This window comes from Struthio camelus, chromosome 1 (genome assembly GCF_040807025.1).
Source record: "Struthio camelus isolate bStrCam1 chromosome 1, bStrCam1.hap1, whole genome shotgun sequence".
Classification (NCBI taxonomy): Eukaryota; Metazoa; Chordata; class Aves; order Struthioniformes; family Struthionidae; genus Struthio; species Struthio camelus.
This window is the reverse complement of record NC_090942.1, coordinates 155398599-155419016: the sequence shown is the minus strand read 5'-3', so window position 1 is coordinate 155419016 and position 20418 is coordinate 155398599. Positions and strand designations below refer to the sequence as shown.

Here is a 20418-nt window from a genome sequence, read left to right as displayed (position 1 = left end):
AGGCAAGCTGGCAGAGAACCCAAGGATTATATGGCATTTTGTTACAAAGATTTTAAATTCTTTGTAGCTACAGTTTTTAATCAACCCCTGTTGTTCTGATCTAAAGAGCAAGAGCTACTGTCAAATGGTACTGTTAAGCACAGAGATTAGGAAATTGGGTTGTAACAAAGTATGAAATTTTGACTAGCTTGCATGAACTAACGAAACAGCCCGCACTACAGTAAGACAGGCAAACACTTCACTCTCAGTTTGAGCACCCAGAAATATTCCAGACTAGTGAGCATTAGGATTCCTACTTTCACTTCTAAAGATTAAAAACTCAAGTTTGCCAAACACCAAACAGTGTTCACCTGAGCGCCCAAGACTTCCAACCCCTAGCTTCTGAGGGGCTGACCCTCAGATTTCCTTCCCCTTCCATCCTCATTGTACTCAGTCCAATAAGCGAATACTCTTAGTGAAAACGTGAGGGTAATTCCTTGAAATGTTTAGAAAATATTCAAGAAGCACTTCTTTACTTTGCAATAAGTTCCAAGTCTTGCCTTGGAAATTTAGAGCAATTTTGGAAAACATTCATCTGTTGCTGCAGTATGGGATATTTGTAGAAGAACTACTGCTACAGAAAATTGCATCATGTCAAGTTTCAGAAAGGAACACTTCTTACCAATATCACATCTAGCAAGTTCCACCTGTTCTGGTGCTTGTGTACTGACATTTCCGATATCATCTGTGCCAAGAAAAGACCTCTCCTTGGAAATTCCACTCTCAAAGAGGGCATCAAACAACGTAGATTGACCACTTTTGTTTGCAAAAGATTCCACAATCTCTTTAAAGAAGTCTTGCTTGCCGTGGCTTAAGTTCAGCAGCATGTGACCTAGAAAGCGAGAGTATCACTTCACATGAATAAAGGAGTGATCTTAAAAAGATTACTATTTGATATACTGGACTGTTCTTGCTTCTCAAGAAGGGGATCAAGACTTCCCCTTCTCAAACCAACAAACTGGTAAATTACATTGTCCCTGTAATTAGTTCAGCATTTCAGCAGGCAGGCTTCCCAAGTCTTTCATGACACCAATCCTAAGGCATCTGTAAATCCAATTCTTCAGGAAAATTAAGTCTTTTTTAATTATTAGTCTTCTAGGGGCACTACAACTGTCTTCTACTTGTAATACATCTACTTAGGTTGAAGTCTGTCTTACTAGTTGTCCGCCTGAAAGAATTCAAATTTGTGCCAGTATGTTAATTTTATGTAGGCCCCACAGAAGCACGTAGGCTAAGAAGAACTGTCTATACTTGGCAACAAAAATAATGAACGAAGAGTAAGGAAGTGGAAAGCACAGACAAATAGTAATATAAGGTTCTTTTACTCTCACCACTAGAAATACTGACAAATTAGTGTCAGCAGGCAGAAGCTGTTTCCAGTAAATAAAAATGTAATGCAAGTTAAATTCTGTCTTCATTTAAACTTGAATAATGTCCTAGAGAGGTTAAAAAAAGTCTCCTTGGAGAAAAAGAATACAACCTGAACAGGAGAAAAGACATCAGGTATCAGGATCATATTACTGTTTTCCAGTACAGATACAGTCAGAATCTAGAAAGTTTTACTGAAGCGCTAACAGTACACTTCAAAATAACGAATTTATTCTTTAACAAGCCACTCAAAAATTTGCATTTAGCCTTATTAACAGTTAATAATTCTTTTTATTTATTTATTTATTTATTTTACCAGACTGGCTTTTTCGATCACAGGCCAACATTTCCAGCATATCTTGTCCAGTTTGATCCCCTTTTATTAGTTTTGATTTCGGTTTAGGAACCTAGTGAAATCAGGAGAAAACAACATTGTTTTGGAAAGAAATTGCTATAGCTTCATCACAACAAAAGTAGATCATTCACATTAGTCTTAAAATACAGAAGGTTCTTTCCAACATAACAAAGCTTCAGAAAAAAAAATATACCAATACATTCTGAAAAATATGAGCCAGGCAGTTACAACTATTCCAAGCTTGCAGAAGAAAAAGTAATACCTAGAACGCATGCAGTGGCATAAAAGCACAACCATTTTTATTTCATAAGGCAATGAATTAAGCTTCACTTTTTAGTTCTGCTTACTGTCTATGCAGTAAGTATATGGAAACCATTCAATTTGTCCCCTTCTCCCCCTATAGAAATGATCAAATTAAGCCAACATAGTTTTCAGCTGTATGACAGAAAAGGGGACAGACTCTAAGGAATGAATTAATTACCTGTTACTCTTGTCAGAAGTAACCTGACTCCTAACAGTTAAAGATGTACTCTTACTCTATCCAAATCTCTTTGAATTTTTAAGAAAGTTTTGGAAGAGTAAGATTTGGTGGGCAACAAGGGTGTTTTTCCTTAAAGAGACACAAACACTACTTCATCTTAGGAATACAAAAGTTCAACAAGACACTCTTGCTTTGCAATAACTGTATCAACTAGAGGCAAAAACTGAAAAATGACTTACCTGGAAAGCTATCAGATAACACAGTGCTGCCAGTTCAGATACAACTCTCCACTGCGCCTCATTGTATTGGGCCATTTTCAGTAGCAAAGTTCCTGCATGCATGTAGAAGTGTCCTTTCATTTCCAGGAAGGCGAGAGACAACTCATCAGTCCCATTCACATATGGTTTCACTGACTGAAGCACACGATCAAAACTAAAACGTAAAGAAGACTCATTCTAAAAAGAGTCCGAGTAAAAGCTGTCACAGATGTTTTTGTCAATGATGCTTATTTGACTGTGAATCAAGCAACTCCATGAGTCAATGGTTACTGGCTCAGCTGCTTAAAGCATGAGTTGCTTCCTACTCTCAGGCTAAGAAGTTGGATAACTGGCTCTCAAACTCCCAAAGCTCTCAACTTAGTTTAGTGAAGTAAAACATTATATAGCTACCTAGATATTTTCAGTCTACTCTTTCTCAGCACATCTTTGCACAGCTGCTTTCAAAGCAATTCTCAGATCACACGGATAGTCTTACTTACTACCACATAATTAGAGATATGCAGGTGATAGTCATCCTGTGTTCCCTCTCCTTTGCCTGTCAAAAAAGACAGACCCAAAACACAGCTAGACAGGCTCTTCAACGTAGAAGGTACTGTAGAAACCCAAGTACCTGCAGACTAGTACACAAGCTCCCTTTGGGAGATGTTTTCCAAAGAACAACTATAAAAAGATAGACTTTGGAAAATCTACGATGGCTAGTAGTATTGTCATCATTTAGAAATGCTTCATATGCGATCACCTTGAAGGGCTCTTAAAAACTGGTGGGGGGTGGGGGGGGAGGAAAAAGAAGTTTTTTGGTCAACACTATAGAGGGCAAAAAACAGCTATGGTATTAAGAATTCCTCATCCACTCTATGTACCACTTCAAATACACAATCTTAATCTTAGCAAAGATTAATAAACTGAAGAACATTGTTTGACAAAAGGCAACCTAGCAAGCATCACGTAAGTGAGAAAGTCAATGAAAAAGGAAAAGAGCATAGCTCTTAAACAATGTATTGGCTGATAAATACAGATTTGCACTACCCCAGATTTGCATTACGTGCCAAAGACGGCATGCTTTAAAGTCAGCTGGCTTATATGACCCTGTCACATCATCAGTTCTTCCTGACAGAAAGCCTTCTTATTGTAAGTGGCTCTTCTCCCCCACCCCATTATACCACATACACCGCAAAATTCTTATTTTAATATGTCTAACTTGTAACAGTATAACCAGGACAAAGCTAGTACCCAAACTTTGAGAGCTTTTTTATTGTCTGGGCAATATGAATTAGTTTATTGCTCAAGTGTAGAACAATATTCTCTTACTCTTACTGAAGGAAAAGGTACATTCATACGCAAATTAAAATTGAGCCAAGATATCAGTAAGTCATCTCCATGGTTGCGTATGACTATTCAAATAAAGCTTGCTTCTCAGTCAAAAGGTAACTATGCTTTCAATCCCACTAAGAACCATTCATACTAACTAGCACAGAGCATCTCCTCTTCCTTCCGTAAAGGAGTTATAGGCAGTGAAATGCAAGCCTGCTATGCTGTGTGACCCAGCAAGACAGTGCAATTCTAACAAAAAAAATTCCATTTACCCCTCCCTCAAAACAATACCTTTCAAGCGATTCTTTACATTCTTGAACATCTCTAGAAGAAAGTGTCATTTTGACAAAGCTGGAATAGGCAAGCAGCAGCTCTTTCTTGGTGGACCTCCAATTAATTTTATCAGACTCCGAGTCTCGGATAGTTTCCAGATATTCCTGGAGAAGAAAGTTCAGAGGATATTGAACCGTCATCCTTCCATGAAGGCAAGGACAATACCTCTCCAAAACACACAGTTACCATTTACTGCACAATCCAGTCTCCCAGGTGAAACCTTAAGCGTATTCTTGAGCAACAAAGCCCCAACAGAACCATTTGCCTGAGCAACTCTCCCCCTCATGGAACTGCTCATTTAACTCAGCTGTTAGAAATTCATTAACTCTAAGATTTAACCTTAAGAAGAAAGTTCCAGTATAAAAGAAAAAAAATGTAGTATTTTGTAAATTCTCCAAATGCAAGTTTACTGAAACGAGCAAAGTTAAATCATTTGGCCATAGTCATCACTGCAGTAATACTAAAGAGATATAACCCAACTAAAAGGATATGGAAAATTATCATAGCATCGTAAACAGTTAAACACCTCAAGTGTCTTTACAACACAGGTACACCATTCCAAGCTTGACTGCAAAGGTATTTTCTTCTCTGCCTCCTGACAATGGAGCACAGCATCTCTGAATCTGTTATTTGAACGGTAGAGCTCAACTAGTCTGATGTTTATGTAGACATCATCTGGTCTTGCATAGAGTTCTGCCTGAATCAAGTCAAAAAGCTGATTCCATCCATCTTCACCTTTACAATCCAGTAACTGCTCCTATTAAACAGGAAGGCAACATGTTAAATGTTTCATTGCTCAAGCAAGTCTTTTCAGCAGCACTACCAATTTTCTCTTTCCTCCCCTATGTGAAATGGGGACTCAAACCAGTCTGAAAAGCTTTCAGGTTTTACATAAAAGTTTGATGAATAAAAACTCAGAAATATTTTTAAATAGAGACAACTGTAATAGAAATAAAATCTCCAGGGGAGTTTCCCCTCTTACAAATGGCGAGCAATGCTTGTGAAAACATTTGGTTTGAAGGCAGCATACCCTGCCAGACCAGCTTGTTTAAAACAGCCCTCCCAACCAAGACCATAATAACATTAGTGCCTAGCTATACAAGAAAACTAATACACCTGTGCCCAGGTGAGACTGTATAACCCAAAGCATTTACGCAAGGTTGGAGAATTATAGCATTTCTCACATTCTGCAGAGTTGATCATAAGTCAGACTTTAAAAAGGGCAGCGGTAAGCAAGAAAGAGTTCACAGGCCTGCTATCTTCCTACTAGTCACATAAAAGAAAGATTAAGTATTGCCCATTTCGTCTTCACTTCTTAGATTTTATCACTAATACAGTTTTCCTGTATTTTTGAGGAGGATTAACCTCCAAGTCTTAAAAATGGTATGAAATTCTATAGCTGAAGTTTTCTGGAAAGCTAGACAAAAACACCAGACCGCGCAAAGAAAGTAAAAGCTAATAAATTTAATATTCAAGAATCCTACAATAATCTAGCCAACAAGAAAGAGTCTAACATGAGATGACACAAAGCATTTGAATCAGATTCTGAAAGTTTTGTTAAGCCATAGAGCAGAGGTTAAAATTTTGTCATTTACCTTCAACCTGTAAACAGCAGGACTCCCAGGGAAGAGTTTAGCAGCTCTCTCCACCCAATATTTTGCTCTTCCATCAGTAACGTCATTACTGCATAGTAACTCTGCAATCTTCAGTACAAGATCTTTCTGCGTTGGGTTCAACTCCACAGAACGCTAGTTTTTCCCCCCCCACAGAGAGGAAAAAAAAAAAAATCCTTGATCTTGTAATAAAAATTGTAATATAAAGCAGGAATGAAAACTACTCGAATATTTAAAAAAGGACACACACCCAGCTATTCAAAGTAGTTATACCTATCAGTATATACTTGCAAAACACACTAATGAAGAAAAGGCCTACTTTTCTGAACGCCACCACTAGCTTAGAGCACACTTAGGTACAACTGCCAGAATTCAGAAGAACCTAACAGAAACATAACACAAAAGCCTGCTCCACTCTGTCAACCACTAACTACTGCTATCCTCGTTGGGCTGCTGGACTATGAAGATCTGTAGTCGACTCTATGCGGGCACTTTTTAAATAAAGAAAATGTAAGTCACACAAAGTGCCTTAGTATTTCAGCAAGACGTGTTGGCAGCAAGACTTTCGAACGTATCCTCCCCCTCTCACAAACTAGAACATTTTTATTAGTAATTTTATGTTTATATGCTTGCCTAATCAAAATTATTAGATTTAAGAAGAGAACATCCTAGACTACAGTCTTTGTAGTAAGGGGATTCCTACTGTCATCACAATCCACAATAGGAAATTCCATAAGTGTCACAGATCTTTAGGGAAAAGAGCAACACACGATTTGGGAAGAATTTAACAGCAGGTTACCAAAAGATCAAGTATAGGACACAAGACAAAGAAATAACTTTAAAATATACTATTGAAACAGATTATATCAAGCGAAGCACTTCCCCTGCTTCTTCCAAAGTACTTCACATACACATTTCATAATCAAAACCTGTTCCTGGAGAAAGTGTATTCTTCTGTGGGTTTGAGAACATTCAGTACAGGATAAAAAGGTATATTTATGAAGGAATAAAGCAGAACACTAGGGGGTCAGTGTAGTACTTACCTTATAACATCCAACTGCTTTTTCTATATTATCCTCGGCTTCATAAAGCTGTCCAAGAAACCGGTGTGCTTTGGGATCTCTCTCTTGTACATTGAGGTATGTAGATATGTACCTATGGAGAAAAACCAGCTACCTTAAATCAATTATACCAAAAAAATAAAAATCACACATGTCATATAGGTATAGTCTTAGTCTAATCCATTGCAGAGAAAGTATAGCCATATTTAGTTCTCAGTTCCTGGTCTGGATCTTTAAGGAAGAAACCAAATTATTACATTTGTACATGTACAGTTGCTACTTATTTCCAGCAAGTATTGTGCTTATCACAAAAAGCAGTAGTCCACAGAAACTGCAAGAACTACATAATACAGTGGAATAAAAGTCATTTCAGTCAGATGAGTTTCAGTGCCACATAACTATTTCTTTCAAACCGTTATTTTACAAAGATTCAAATGGCACCTAACACCCACATTTACTGCTGTCTTAAAAAACACATGATACTGTTCTTGATTTCTCCAGTCTACCTCATATTCATTCAGCTTTTCTCTTGCAAAAAAGGCTACACACCTTTAGAAAACAGAACAACATACATCAATATATGTTACCTTTTGGCAAGTTCATATTCTTTTACTTCATAATACAGCTTAGCAAAAAAGAATCCTTTCATCGATTTCTGAAGAGGAGAAAAAAAAAGGATAGGCATGTTTTATTTAAAAATAGTACTTTAAAAATTATCAATATGAAGACCTCCCTTTCAGTGACGCACAATACTGTTAAATGACTAGTATAATCACTAGTTATCAGCTCAAGTCCATCCCTCACAAATGGATTTTTCTGCTAGATGTAGAATCAAGAGTAAAAAGAGTAAAATTCTTTGCGTAGTAGCTTTTGCCAATTAACAGGAAAAAATGAGATTATGAGTGAACAACTAAAAGCAAGCAGCAAACCCTTCTGCTTGCAGCATTTTATAAACACTTCTGATGAAAAGAGCGGAAGAAAGAGATAAGCTACATTCAATCTTTTTTTGTTATGATGTAGTCTTATTACTAGTGAAGAAAAAACCTACATACCAAGGGAGAAGACTTGCCTTTTAGTCCTGCTGTAGTATACTCTCACCAGAAACTACTGTTTAACTATGGACAGAAACTGTTTTTCTTCAACCAATCCGCTCACAGCTTTCATACCAGTTCTCCTTAAGGGTAAGGAATGTATTCCTGCAGTTGTTCACTTGTGACATTACAAGTCTAAATAACTTGAACATATATATCTACAGTAAAAGGTGAAACAAGAGTCTCTAAAGGTATTTTGGGGGGGCATGGAACAAGGAAGCAAGGGGGGGGGGGAAGGGAATTAGAAAAAAAAAGGCATACACAAATTAAAGATACATGGATATATACCAAGCAAGAGGGGAAGCAGGCAGAAGCAGGCACAGCAGAGATTAATTAAGATGCTTTGACACAACTGATTAAGATTATTTGGATGCTTTGACATATTTAAGCAGACTCTATATTACAGCTCAACTTCGTACTCTCAGTAATTTAAAACAGACTAACACAACTGCTTGTGCAAGGAACTATTTGCTGTTTTAGTACAAACTGGAAAAACAGTTATCAACATCCCACAATTAGTATTCCCTAGCCATGATTTAAGGACTAGTAGAACTACTGACTTAATCACAAGTAAAAATCTCATGGTAAAAGAAAGTTTTCAAAGAACCGTACCTTAGCAAAAACTAGATGCTAGAAATTAAAAGCCAGGAAGTTCTCCCAGTATCAGTTAAAAAGCAGATGCTAAACAAAAATACTAAAGCTTAACCACAACAAAAAGCAGACAAGACCAGAGCACTTTAGGATGCGTAATGGGAACATCAACTCCTCTGAAGACCATCTCTGATTTTAGCCCTGATAACTTCAAGTTAAAGTTTATCTGGTCTAAAGAGCATCCAATTCAACTGAATACAGTCACATCACAACTTTGCTGATGCTGGGAAAGGTACAAATGACGATGTACATAGGCACTACATAGACATCCCACTATAAATAATTACCTGATCTCTGAGATTGGAAGGGACCTCTGCAGATCATCTAGTCCTACCCCGCTGCCCAAAACAGGATCAAGGATCAACTAGAGCAGGTTGTTCTGGGCCTTTCCGAGTCAGATTATGAATATCTCCAAAGATGGAGAGGCCACAAGTTCTGGTAACCTGTTCCAGTACCTGACAAGCCTCACCACACAGTGAGTTTTTTCTTACGTTTAAATGGAATTTCCTGAATCTGAGTTTGTGGCCAATAGCGAGCATGGCTGCACTCATGAAATATAGGACGCTACTGAATTGGTTTATTACAAAAGTAGAATATTTAGAAGAGCAGAACAGGCTCTTTCAGATTAAACAGCTCTCATGAATCGCATCAGATGGCTTACTGTGGTCCATATACTGTTTTCTGGATTTGATGAAAGCTCTGCTCATGCAGAGCTCTTCAGCCTTCTTTCCAGTTACTAGAATAAAATAGGAAAGCATTTTTTTCACAGAATCACAAAACAGCTAAGGTTGGAAGGGACCTCTGGAGACCATCTAGTCCAACCCCTCTGCTCAAGCAGGGTCCTCTGGAGCACCCTACACAGGATTGCGTCCAGGCAGGTTTTGAATATCCCCAGAGAAGTTTCAGTTCTTCTTCTCTAAGCACTGTTATTTTAAAAAACAATCACAAAAAAGAACATCAGCCACAAAATACAGAAAAGAAAACCGACAGAAGACTGTGTGTTCCCTATTATTTTTCATCTTTAATGTAGCATCTACACTCCTACAGAAATGAAGAATTTTATATGCAATAACACTCACTGAGATGTTTTTAAACTTACACTAGGGCTTACTAGCTGTAGAAAGCTGGCACACAGCTCTAGTAAACCACTGTTCCTGGTACAGAGAAAGCACCTCCAGTAAGCGAAACTCCATGCTCTTCCTCAACGACAGCTTCCTTTACCTCATTTGGCTTAAGGGAAGCCTGAGTAAATACTGACCCAGAAACACTCCCAGAAACACCGAGAACACTGTAGCCTCATCTTCCTACTACCGGCAGGGGAGGGCTCGGGCAGAGCGGATCAAGCCATAGCACGGTGGCACCCGACCGGGAAACACAGCTGCGGCACACGGAGCAGTGCCCGGGGAGGCCCAGCCCTCTCCCGCGCGGGCAGGGCAAGCGGCCAGGCCTCGGCGGCTCCGCAGCAGGCGGCCTCCCCCCTCTGCGAGCGAGGAGGGCAGCGACGGCGACACACGCCGCCGCCGCAACCCGCCCCTCAGGCCCGGCACCCCACCACAGGCCGGGCCGGGCCGGGCAGCGGCCCCGAGGGCTCCCGGTGGCAGCGCCCCCCGAAGCGGGAAGCGGCAAGGCGGCGCAAGGGCCCGCTGGCGGCACTCACCTCTCTGGGCGAAGGCGCGGCGGCCTGCAAGGAGGCGACGTACCGCTCCACCTCGGCCTTCGTGCGCCTCATGATGGCGCCGCGGCGACAGCCCGCGCCGCGCTCGGCCTCGCTCGCAGCCCAGCGGCGCCGTACGAATGGCGGAAGGGAGGGGAGGAGGGAGGGAGGGAAGAAGGACGTCGCCGCCGCGCGTTACGCAAGTTCCCGCGCAACCGTCACGACACCTTCCTCCCCCACCGCCTCTTCCGACCAGTGCGCAAGCACCAGCCGCGCGCACGCCCCTCGCGCCCGCGCGCCGCCGTGGGAGGTGCCCTGGCCGCGCCGCTGCCCGCGCATGCGCTGCCCCGCGCGCGGCCGTTGCGCCTAGGCGCCCCGCCCAGCCGTGCGGCTGACTGGGGGGGGGGGGGGGGGCAGGGTCGTTGCGCAGTTGCCGCCGCAGGAGAGGAGGTGGCGCAGGGCTGCGGGGGAAGGCGTTACATTGGGGCTACGAACCCCACTACGCTTGTAAGGGAATCTTACCGTTTATTTATTTATGTATCACTTGCTATTATTTATCGCTGTTGTTAGACCAGCGTCAGTTCCTGTACGGCCCTTAGGCTGGCATAAGAAATTTTAACATGGGCAGGAATCGCATTCAAGTACTTTTTCACCTCAGACTGTATTTTGTGAGTCATCCATAGCTACACATTTAACCCATGAGCATGAGCGTTACTGCGGAGATCTGGTGCTCGGGAAAAGGAGTTTCCAAATGCTCCAGCAGCTACAGTTTATTTTCCAGGGACTCTGAACAGAATAGTTACGTTCCTGGTTACCATCAGAAACTGTAGTTGGGAACAAGGATCATAAAACGGCACGATCAGCAAACCCCAAGACAGGAGGAGTTTGCAAGCTATAGATAGGGGTTTCATGATGCTAAGTGTTAATAGTTGCCCCATAGTTTAGTTCCCAGCAGGTAGCCTGCTTAGGAATTACCAATCCCTTTCCTTTTTTCTGCCAGTTCAAACACTTTGGTCAAAAGGAAGCTGAATGAGACTGGGCTCTGTCTCCCAGTCATACTCTGGGAAGAATCATTATTAAAATTTTGTCCCATTCTTGATCTCTCAAGCAGCCCATCGACAATATTCCTGCTACTCCTAAAAAATACTGAAATCTCTGCTGCTGTAGCATCTTTGCAGGAAAAATAACAGAAGATAACCAACTTGTTCAGCCATGGAGACCACCAGCAGCAGTATAATGCCCTGACTGAAAGAGCTGGCCCTCTTCTTTACTATTTGCTCCATTAATGGTGATTTAGACACTGGCTTTAATTCCCTATGAATTAAATCCTATGAAGGATTTTTTTCGCTCTGTACTTGTTTTAATGGTGCGTCTACAACTGAGGTTACCAAACACAGTTTACCAGCACCAGCAGCTGCTACCAGGCTACACTAGGACTGCTCCTCAGTCCTAGTGCTGAGGAGTATGCTAGAATTGGCTCAGGAGTCATTGGACTATATATATAGAAGGAAATAACTGCTCTGCAGCTGGTGAGAAGGTATGTGAAATTGCCTTCACACAGAGAAAGCACAACACCTTGGCACTGGGGCACTGCTCCCCTTCTCTCACGTCCTCTCCCCCCGGCATGGAAGTGGCACTTCCCGTTGTCCCCAGTGTGGCTGCAACACCAGAACGGTAGCTCACCAGACAGCAAACAGCATTTGACTCTATATGCTGACCCTGCAGCCATACACCAGACTTTGCTCAGCCCAGTCACCACCTAACGTGCCTCAGAGTTGGAACCAAGCCCTGGGCTTGCCACTGCCAGAAGCAGAAAGGCTTTAGGCTCAGCTTCTTTCCCCCTACAGCTACATCCATTTGGCTTTCTGAAGTGTTCCCTACCGTTATTCTAAGTGTGGGCTTCAACAGGAATCCCTCTTGCCCATGCATGATTGATCCCACACGGCAGAAGCGGGGAAAAAGTTTCTGAGGCATCCATTCCCAAATCCCAGCTCATGACCTTCTCTGAGAGACCTAGTAGAGCTTGTGGTTAGGAAAACAATAACAAACTCAGCATCTTTCAGGAAAGAATTTCTAACTGTGTGAAATATTTATAATACTGACAGGCCAGGAAGTAAGCTGCAACACCAGACCTCTAATTGTCCAGGCTGCTTAATTGCTAGCTCACTCCCTAGGTTTTTTGCACTGCTTTTAATTAACCCTCTTCATGACAATATCCAGGGGTATGATTTCTGTGATAGGTCACTCAAAAGAGCGTTGCCAAAAAGCAGCGTGGGGTTGGAGAACCCTGCGCTCGAGACAGGACTCCAACAGTAATCATAAAGAAAAATATTTCACCATGGGGATGATGAAGCATTGGCATGCATTGCCCACAGAGGCTTGTGGAATCTTCTTTCCTGGAGATGTTCAAAACTTGTCTGGACAAGGCCTTGAGCGTTGATCCAACTTTGAAGTTAGCCCTGCTTTTTGAGCAGGAGTTTCGGGTGAGGACTACCTGACCTCCAGAGATCCCTTCCAACTTAAATTTTCCCATTATTTTTATCAGCAGGTTTTGACCAACTCAGATGCTCTCAATGCCATATCCTGGGGTCTGAAACACTTAATTTACCTGAAACAGATACCACTGCCCTAGCGGACTGTAGCACAGCTCTCCCGTATCAGGAAGTTTGAAACAGCCAAAACCACTGCGTCTTCAGGCCACAGGGCAGAGTCCAGAGGACATCCATGGCTACATGGTGCAAACATGGCCACTGTGTTCTGGAGGGAGAGAAGGCTGAGCAATGTGGATGCGAGCCTGTTCGTGCCATTTGGCATCAGGGTTCGGGGCAGTTCCCAAAGTCTGACCAGTAAGGCTGCAGACATAGGCTGAAGAAAAAGAGTTAAAGTGCTGAAAATTCAGCTTAACATGTAAAAAACTAGAACACGAACTGAATTACAATTTAAGTGAGGCATTGCTGAGTATGGTCTACCAAAGCCATGGCGTAGTCCAAAAGCCCAGCACTGTTACTATGCTAGCTGTTTAAACGTTTTTGAGGACTTGTACACTTTTCTAGTCTTGAACACAGTAAGCACTGCATTCAGTTACTGAACTGCTACTGTCTTGAATAACTGTACAGAAAAAAATAGTCAGAAGTACCCTATTGGCCAATAAACTGGAAATCTGGCGTGATAGTTACCTTACAGTGAAAAGAGAAGGGTGAAAAACTTGACAGGAAGGTACACGCTTTAAAGCTGGACAAGCTGTTTTCTCCAAAAAAACTCAGCCACTGTGTCTATTCAGAAAACAGACAAAAGAATCTATCTATTCTTTATGAAAAAAACTGCAGTTTCTTTCATTAACCTAAAAACTGAACTAAAGTGGGATACGCTGGAAATGGCACGTGCCTCCTTTAAATCAGGATAATAAATATTTTAAGACACAGTCACAGCTAAAGCATAGGGGGAGCCCAGGGAGCCCAGTTGCTTTCCCACCCATCTCAAGCACTCATTTCAGAGAGATGATACAAGTAACAATAACATAGCCTTTATTGATGACACTGGAAAGCAGATGTTTTAAATCAACTAATTTTTCATAAACAGGAAAGGAAATTTTAGTTGCTATGATGTAGCTACATAAAATCTGTTTAAGTCACTAATGTGAAAAAAAGTGTTTGCATACTAGATCGTAGCATCACAGTTCCTAAGTAACTGTATTTTTTATAAGGAAGGGGAAAAATAAAACAGATTTGCATGGACAGAAGTCAATAGTATAAAACAGTTAAACGTATGTTACAGAGAAGTCTGTTAATTTGTGAGCTCAGTCCTTGAAGATGGCTAAAGAAGTAGGTCCCAGCAGGATCAAATCATGTATATTTACACTCACTAGTGTAAAAGTAATATTGCCAGCTAATTGAAATATGCATTTTCAATACTGTTCTAAAAATTAATGAAGCCTAGAAGGTCACTTTTAACCTCAGGTGTTCACATTTGAAATACAGTACTTCTTGCATCCTGTATAATTAAGGCAAAGCATGTTATCTTTTGAAAATACCTTGTATATAATTTCTGCATAAAAATATGAAATAAAACTGTATATATATATATATATATATATATATGTATATATATATTTAATGGAACATTATTATCTATGGTCCAGCAGAATAAGGCACAAAAAGTAAATAAAATGCAAAAGTATATATAAAAGTTAACATGTTATTCTAAATGGAATATAGCAAAATTCAAGTCGTTCTGTATGCTTATTTCTTGCAGTAGGAATATATATTTTATACACCTATTTCATGCTAAGCCTGATGTACAATGATTCATCATGTAAGCATAATCCATTAAAAGGAGGTCATTTCTGCAGTGACTGTATTTAGAAATCTGTCACTTTTCAAGCTGTTTGAAACAACAGGACAACTTGGACTAGAATCTAACGGTGGATTTCTCCACGAAGGGAGGTAAGTTAATTTCTTGCCTAAGTCACTCAAAGTCTTATGTGCATGCTTAATTTGCACATTAATACTTTCATTAATATAAATGACACTAGAAGTACATAAAGTTGGACACATTTGCGAAGCGTGTTTTCTGCAGGTATTCACAAGCAAATTTTACCTCTATGTAGAATTCTGTAGAGGCTGTTGTGCACAGTGGCCAACTTGCCACTGTATTCAACTGTATTATCAGGGTGAAAATCCCTTCAGGTGAGTTTATACTTAATGTAGTCTGTACGCATGATCTATGTATCAACAAATCTCAAATAAAGAATTTGAAGATACTTAGATTTGATAGTTAGAAGGCATGCATCATCATTTGTTGTCTGATTGTAGCCTCAGAGCAGAAAGAATCCCTCAAGTAACATAGATAACATGTTTATAAAGGAAGGGGAGAGCAGTCTTCACTTTCTTCCTACAGTTTCAGCTAGTTTCTTCAGTCTTTTCTTCAGTTCTAGAGGAAACTTCTCATAGCACTTCTTGCAGACAGGCTTCATGTCAAACTCAACAAATTTATTCCTAAAGTGACAAAATAAAAACCAAACAGACAAAATAAAAGTCTTAGTGGCAGGGACTGTGGGGGGAAAAAAAAGCGACATTAACGCTCACAGGCAAAAAATTACAACTGCAATTTATACATAATGAAGTTACTTTCACAAAGTTACACATTGTGGACAGTAACTAAATTACTCTGTGGTGGGAGATGCTTTTTTTTTTTTTTTGGTTCACCAAATGTCCACATTTATGAAGTGTGTCATTTAAAAAGCCTTTCAAACTGAATTTTAGAGCACAACAGTCTAAACATAAGATACCGAAATAACAAATTAAGATTTCAGATTGGGTGAAAATAGGTATTTTGGTTTTGATTGCCATAAACACATGCAAAAATGTAAAGTAAGAGCATCTTATCACTGACCAAAGAAGAAAGGAGCAGAGGTGGTGGTGGGAAGGAAAGGAAAGTTTACAAACAGATTGGCTTTTTCTTTTTTTGCTTATCTTTATCCTTTGCTTCGCGTTCCCGTTTGGCAAGTCGTCGCTTAAATTCATCTGGCATTTTCTCATAACAGTGTTTGCAGACAGGTTTTAGATCAATTTCAACAAATTTATCCCTTTAGAGTTAAACACAGAAAAAATAAAAGGACAGAAGAGAAAAGAGTTAAGACTAACTGAAGGAAGAACTGCACAGACAGCTGAAAAGATGTAAATTAGTAAATGGAGCTAGAGAAAGAAACATGCACATCTTTCCTCAATGCTTGATGGTATGAAAAACGTACAAACCAGTTAAACTATAGCAACATCTACACTTTAAAGATGACCACTGATATGTTTTGCAGGCATCGCACCTATCTGATAAACTTACTTGAGTGTTAACTTAGTGTTGCAAGTTGAACAAGCGAAACAGTTCACACACCATGCCTTATTCAGAGCAGACACAACTAGGACAAGGGGGGAAAAAGAAATCATTAGCATTTCAGAACACAGAAATATTCAAAATTAAGCCCACATGTTCATGAAACATGAAGAACTGTCGGCGTTTGATTCTCTTACCAAATATCAAGGACCATAACAATAATGAGGCAAGAACAGGAAGGCACACGTGAATGTAATGTAGGGGGACTGTGTAAAATTAATTGATGAAGAAGCCTCCGGGTACATGCAACTGTGTTCACCAACAATACCAGTTTTAAGATATTTCTGACTCCTGTTGCTTGCTTCCACCTCGTATCATAGCATGACCTCAGGCAACTGCTTTGTGAGGCCAGGTGGTAAACTAGATCGGGAAACTTCAGCTGAAAACCAATACAGCAAAAAGGTCTTCTATGTTTCCATCCTGTTTCATTTCTCAGATCCTGTTCAGACTGCAGCACCATAAAGAGTTGTGCTCTGCACCCAACTGAAGAAGGTGATGTGGAACCAGCAGTCAGGCCAGTGCTGGTAAACCAGCACTATGTGAAAAAAAATGCGGACGTAATGGGATAAATTACTTCAGAATATGATCAAGACAAACTTGGACATTATTTTAGTCTCTACTTCGGAGACAAAGTAAATGTTTTCTCGTTGTTCTGTATCTCTGTTCCACTTCTTTGTTTGTCCTCTATCTCTCAGTATGCCTTCCAACTTTTCCCTGCCAAAATTTGCCTGTTCCTTCTTAATCTAAATTGCAGGATGCAGGACTATGCTTTCCTCTTAAAATGCAACATGTTTTCAACACCAAACAAAAGCAGAACCTTGTCATGCAGAGCTTTTTCTACTTTTAGTACCAGCAGCTGCACTATGGGGCAAGCACTTCCACAGAAGCAGGGCTTGTCTCTAATTGCCATTTCAAATAGTTATTTCACTGCTTGCCAAAGGAATTCTAGTCAGATGGAAGTCTTCTCTCCCTAGAGATCTCTCTAATAGTCACAGACATCTTCCTGAAAACCTGCTGCTGCAGATGTTTGTTTTACTGGAGAGAGAGGCAAAAAACAACACTGGATATTCATCATTTATGACAGCAGGATTTTGTTCAAATTTGTGTTCGGAAATGTAAAATAATCAAAGATGTACGCTGGCAAAAAGAAATGACTCACTACGTTCTGTTCAGGTTGGTGACTGGAACATACAACGTGGGAGCCAGATTATATGGTGTAACATTAGGAACATACAGCTATCTACTTATCAAACAAGGCTGAATTTATTCATTCACCTCAATTTCCAGATCTGTTGATTTTAGCAGGATTTTAATGACAAGGAAGATGCTATTTCCTCCCAAAAGTGTTCTGGGTTGTAGTACTGTAGGGATAGTCTGGTCCAGAAAACACGGGGAAAGCACATCTCCGGAATGTAGGTCCCGCCCTATACTTTGATGACTATAAACGAGTTTATGTCTCCTTTTATGTGCTAGAGGCTTCCTCCCACTTTGCTAATGGCTTTGGCTTAAGTGAGGCCAACATTGGTATATAGGATTTACTTCAGGCAGGTGTAACTAGTCACATAATAACTTTGCATTATTTCAGGTAGAATGATCTGCCTTTCTGGTATTATATCACAGGTGATTGTCCAAAAAAAAAAAAACAACCCAAACAAACCCCCCAAAATCTTAAAATATTTGCTTCCAGTTAATGAGGTACTGCCTTTACAGGACACTTTTTTCAAAATATGACTGGTTTGTGGCAGTCTCACCAGTCTAGACTTTCAAAAATCGGCTGTCTGTTATAGACAGGTAAAGATCTCCAGAAACCAAACGGAAATCATGGGAACTAGACACTTAAAAAAAAATCCCTTTTGTTCATCTACATCTTTTGATAGCTAAACACTTTTTTCAATTTGGATCGTCATACCTAAACCTGTTTAAGGAGATGCTCACTCTCAAACTTGCACATGTTCTTTGTTAAGGTCAGTGGGGCAGGAAGCCACCTCTGTGCATCTCCCAGCATCCCTGGCCTTTGCGTTTTGCTAAGGGGTTTCCGGGTGATCGCGGTTCTCTTCAGCCACTGAGCGATCTTCCACCATCTTGGAACACTGTAAGGTTTTCTTACCATTTGGTCCCAGAGTAATCAGATTCTGACCTGATTTCTGATAAAGAAGTTGGAAATTTTTGTTTTAATGACAACAACCAGGTATTAAATAGGGACTTTTCCACTTTTAAAGAGAACCTGCCATTAAAATGAACATTAAGAAAACAGACAAGTGCTTACCATCTCCTTCGATCACACGATTGCAGTGGAAACAAACATCACCGAACAGCTGAAGAGGAAGGAGAAGTTAGGAATTTTTAATTGTATGGTGTTAGCCCGGGTAGATTCTCAAACTAACAAAATAACTGCATTTCAGCTGATGGGTCAGAATAGCTTTCCTATTTATTTCAGTAAAATAAAGAGAATGCTGGTACGACTTGTTTGGTTTTCAAATCATCTTTTACATCATCCGATTGAAAAATAGTTATAAAGATGGAAATATTTGCTTACATCTGTTTGACCGTCTATAAACGTGATTTTGTTTCAACGTTTCTCTAATCCTTAACGTTTGAAATACATCAGTTGGAATCGCATATAAATCATTAGTGCTCAGCCGATTTAACATTTGTATTTACACGCATGACTAGAACAACATATTGCTGTTTCTGGTGACATGTTAATTTTTATTTTTCCAAAAAAAGAAAATTTAGGCCAAAAAACATTCATTTTGTTTCTACGCTTAATATATGAGCACAGTGTTACAGTCCAAGAAGGGCTTCTATTTCCAAATTTTCATGTACTTTTTCTAACTGTAACAGTTGACCTACTAATCGACATCTGTTCTACATACAACTCTTGTCTAGCGTGAGTTCTTGCTCCATCATGGCTGCAACCCTATTACTATTAATGTCACTATGGCATTTATTATCTGCAAGTATGCCGGCAACATTTCAATCATCTGCCCTTTGTCACTGACGAAGTAAGAATCCATCTGTAATTAGCAGATGCCTTACAACTCCCAGATGTAATCCCTACTCTTGTATTTGCAAGCAAAGCGGTGTACGTGACACCTTGCGGTTAACTTCCAAATTAAAAAAGGTATATATATATATATACTGTGCTACCGGACTAGACAATTTGAGGGAGTCTGGATGGAGATGGTAACACTGCTTATGACTCTTATTTAAATGAAAGTGGTCACTAGGTGGTGTCGTCTGACAAGTCAGTGTTTGCAGTCTTCAGGGAACACATGAATGAGCTGCGTGATCCAGTATATTTTAACATGCAGTCATCTTCGAGTAACAGCTGTAAGGAAAACCGCGCTACTCACTAAGGCCCAGTTAAACCACAGCTACTGAGTGACAAATTGGCTTTAGATTCTTGGGAAAGATTGGGTCTTATTAGCTGCTCTGATCTTGCAGACACGTAGAAGCTCAGAACAGCTCTACCTACGTAAGTACTGATAACTCTGAAGAACAACTAGATACTCATTATCCTAGGCAGTCTTTGTGACATCCCTGCAGATTTTTTTTCACACAGATTTGTGAATAGAGAAACCTTTATAAATTAACTGCAACAGAACATCTACCGATTTTCAGTACCCCCGAAGATGATTATACGAAAACAGGACGGTATCCGTGATTTTTCATCTCACACTAATAAAACCAATTCACAAGTTCACCAATAATGCATTTTTTTAAATTAGGCAACCTTACCTGATTGTAGTGGGTTTCACAATAGGCCAAGCCTTTTCTCTCATAGTGACGATGACCCAGGAACGGTTTTTCACATTTTGCACAAACAAAATGCTACAAAGAAAATTGGGCAAATATTTTTTGTGTTAGTTGGAAGCAACGGTGGTTTTTCTGCACATTGAACTAACCAATCTCAGTACTGAATATCATTAAAAACTACGCAGCTAGTTGCATCATCTTGGAAAGAATAATACTTTGCTTCGTTTCTAAACTTAGACCACTAATAGAATGCGCATTTTAATGTCTTCAGTGTTTCAATCCAAAAGTTTAAAAAAATCAAGGAAACGGATTCTGATATGTTAGCAATAAACAGAATGAAGAGACTTTTAAAAACTTGCATCATCATCACACGCTCATGAAGAAAGCATTTGCTGGAGGAGATTTTCAAAACAACCAAAGGAATATGGCTGCAAATCTTCCTAATTTAAGTGGAAGATGTGAAACTAAATCTCGTGCATGGCCGTGAAGCATGAACTCTCACATGAAGAGCTTTAAATATATTTACGCGGCAGGTGAC

The 20418-nt window shown here is 40.1% G+C and overlaps 2 protein-coding genes across 19 annotated transcripts in view; both read right to left on the bottom strand.

Moving 5' to 3' along the window:
* RGPD4 (RANBP2 like and GRIP domain containing 4) overlaps positions 1-10570 on the bottom strand; it is a 37499-nt gene extending 26929 nt beyond the window's left edge. For all 5 annotated transcript variants that reach the window (XM_068925798.1, XM_068925818.1, XM_068925811.1 and 2 more), the window contains exons 1-9: positions 10239-10570; positions 7427-7494; positions 6822-6933; positions 5761-5913; positions 4692-4922; positions 4124-4269; positions 2483-2675; positions 1724-1814; positions 662-871 (exon numbers count right to left, since the gene is read on the bottom strand). In XM_068925798.1, the coding sequence (XP_068781899.1) occupies positions 662-871; positions 1724-1814; positions 2483-2675; positions 4124-4269; positions 4692-4922; positions 5761-5913; positions 6822-6933; positions 7427-7494; positions 10239-10310 (1276 nt within the window). In that variant the 5' untranslated portion in view covers positions 10311-10570. The remainder of the gene's footprint in view (positions 1-661; positions 872-1723; positions 1815-2482; positions 2676-4123; positions 4270-4691; positions 4923-5760; positions 5914-6821; positions 6934-7426; positions 7495-10238) is intronic.
* Positions 10571-13738: 3168 nt separating this feature from the next.
* The window catches only part of LIMS1 (LIM zinc finger domain containing 1), a 79599-nt gene continuing 72919 nt past the window's right edge, over positions 13739-20418 (bottom strand). For 11 of the 14 annotated variants that reach the window (XM_068925721.1, XM_009665494.2, XM_009665498.2 and 8 more), the window contains 5 exons: positions 19863-19955; positions 18388-18436; positions 16071-16146; positions 15627-15819; positions 13739-15229 (listed from right to left, as the gene is read on the bottom strand). In XM_068925721.1, the coding sequence (XP_068781822.1) occupies positions 15672-15819; positions 16071-16146; positions 18388-18436; positions 19863-19955 (366 nt within the window). In that variant the 3' untranslated portion in view covers positions 13739-15229; positions 15627-15671. The remainder of the gene's footprint in view (positions 15230-15626; positions 15820-16070; positions 16147-18387; positions 18437-19862; positions 19956-20418) is intronic. The other 3 variants (XM_068925747.1, XM_009665492.2, XM_009665491.2) reach the window with 1 other exon arrangement.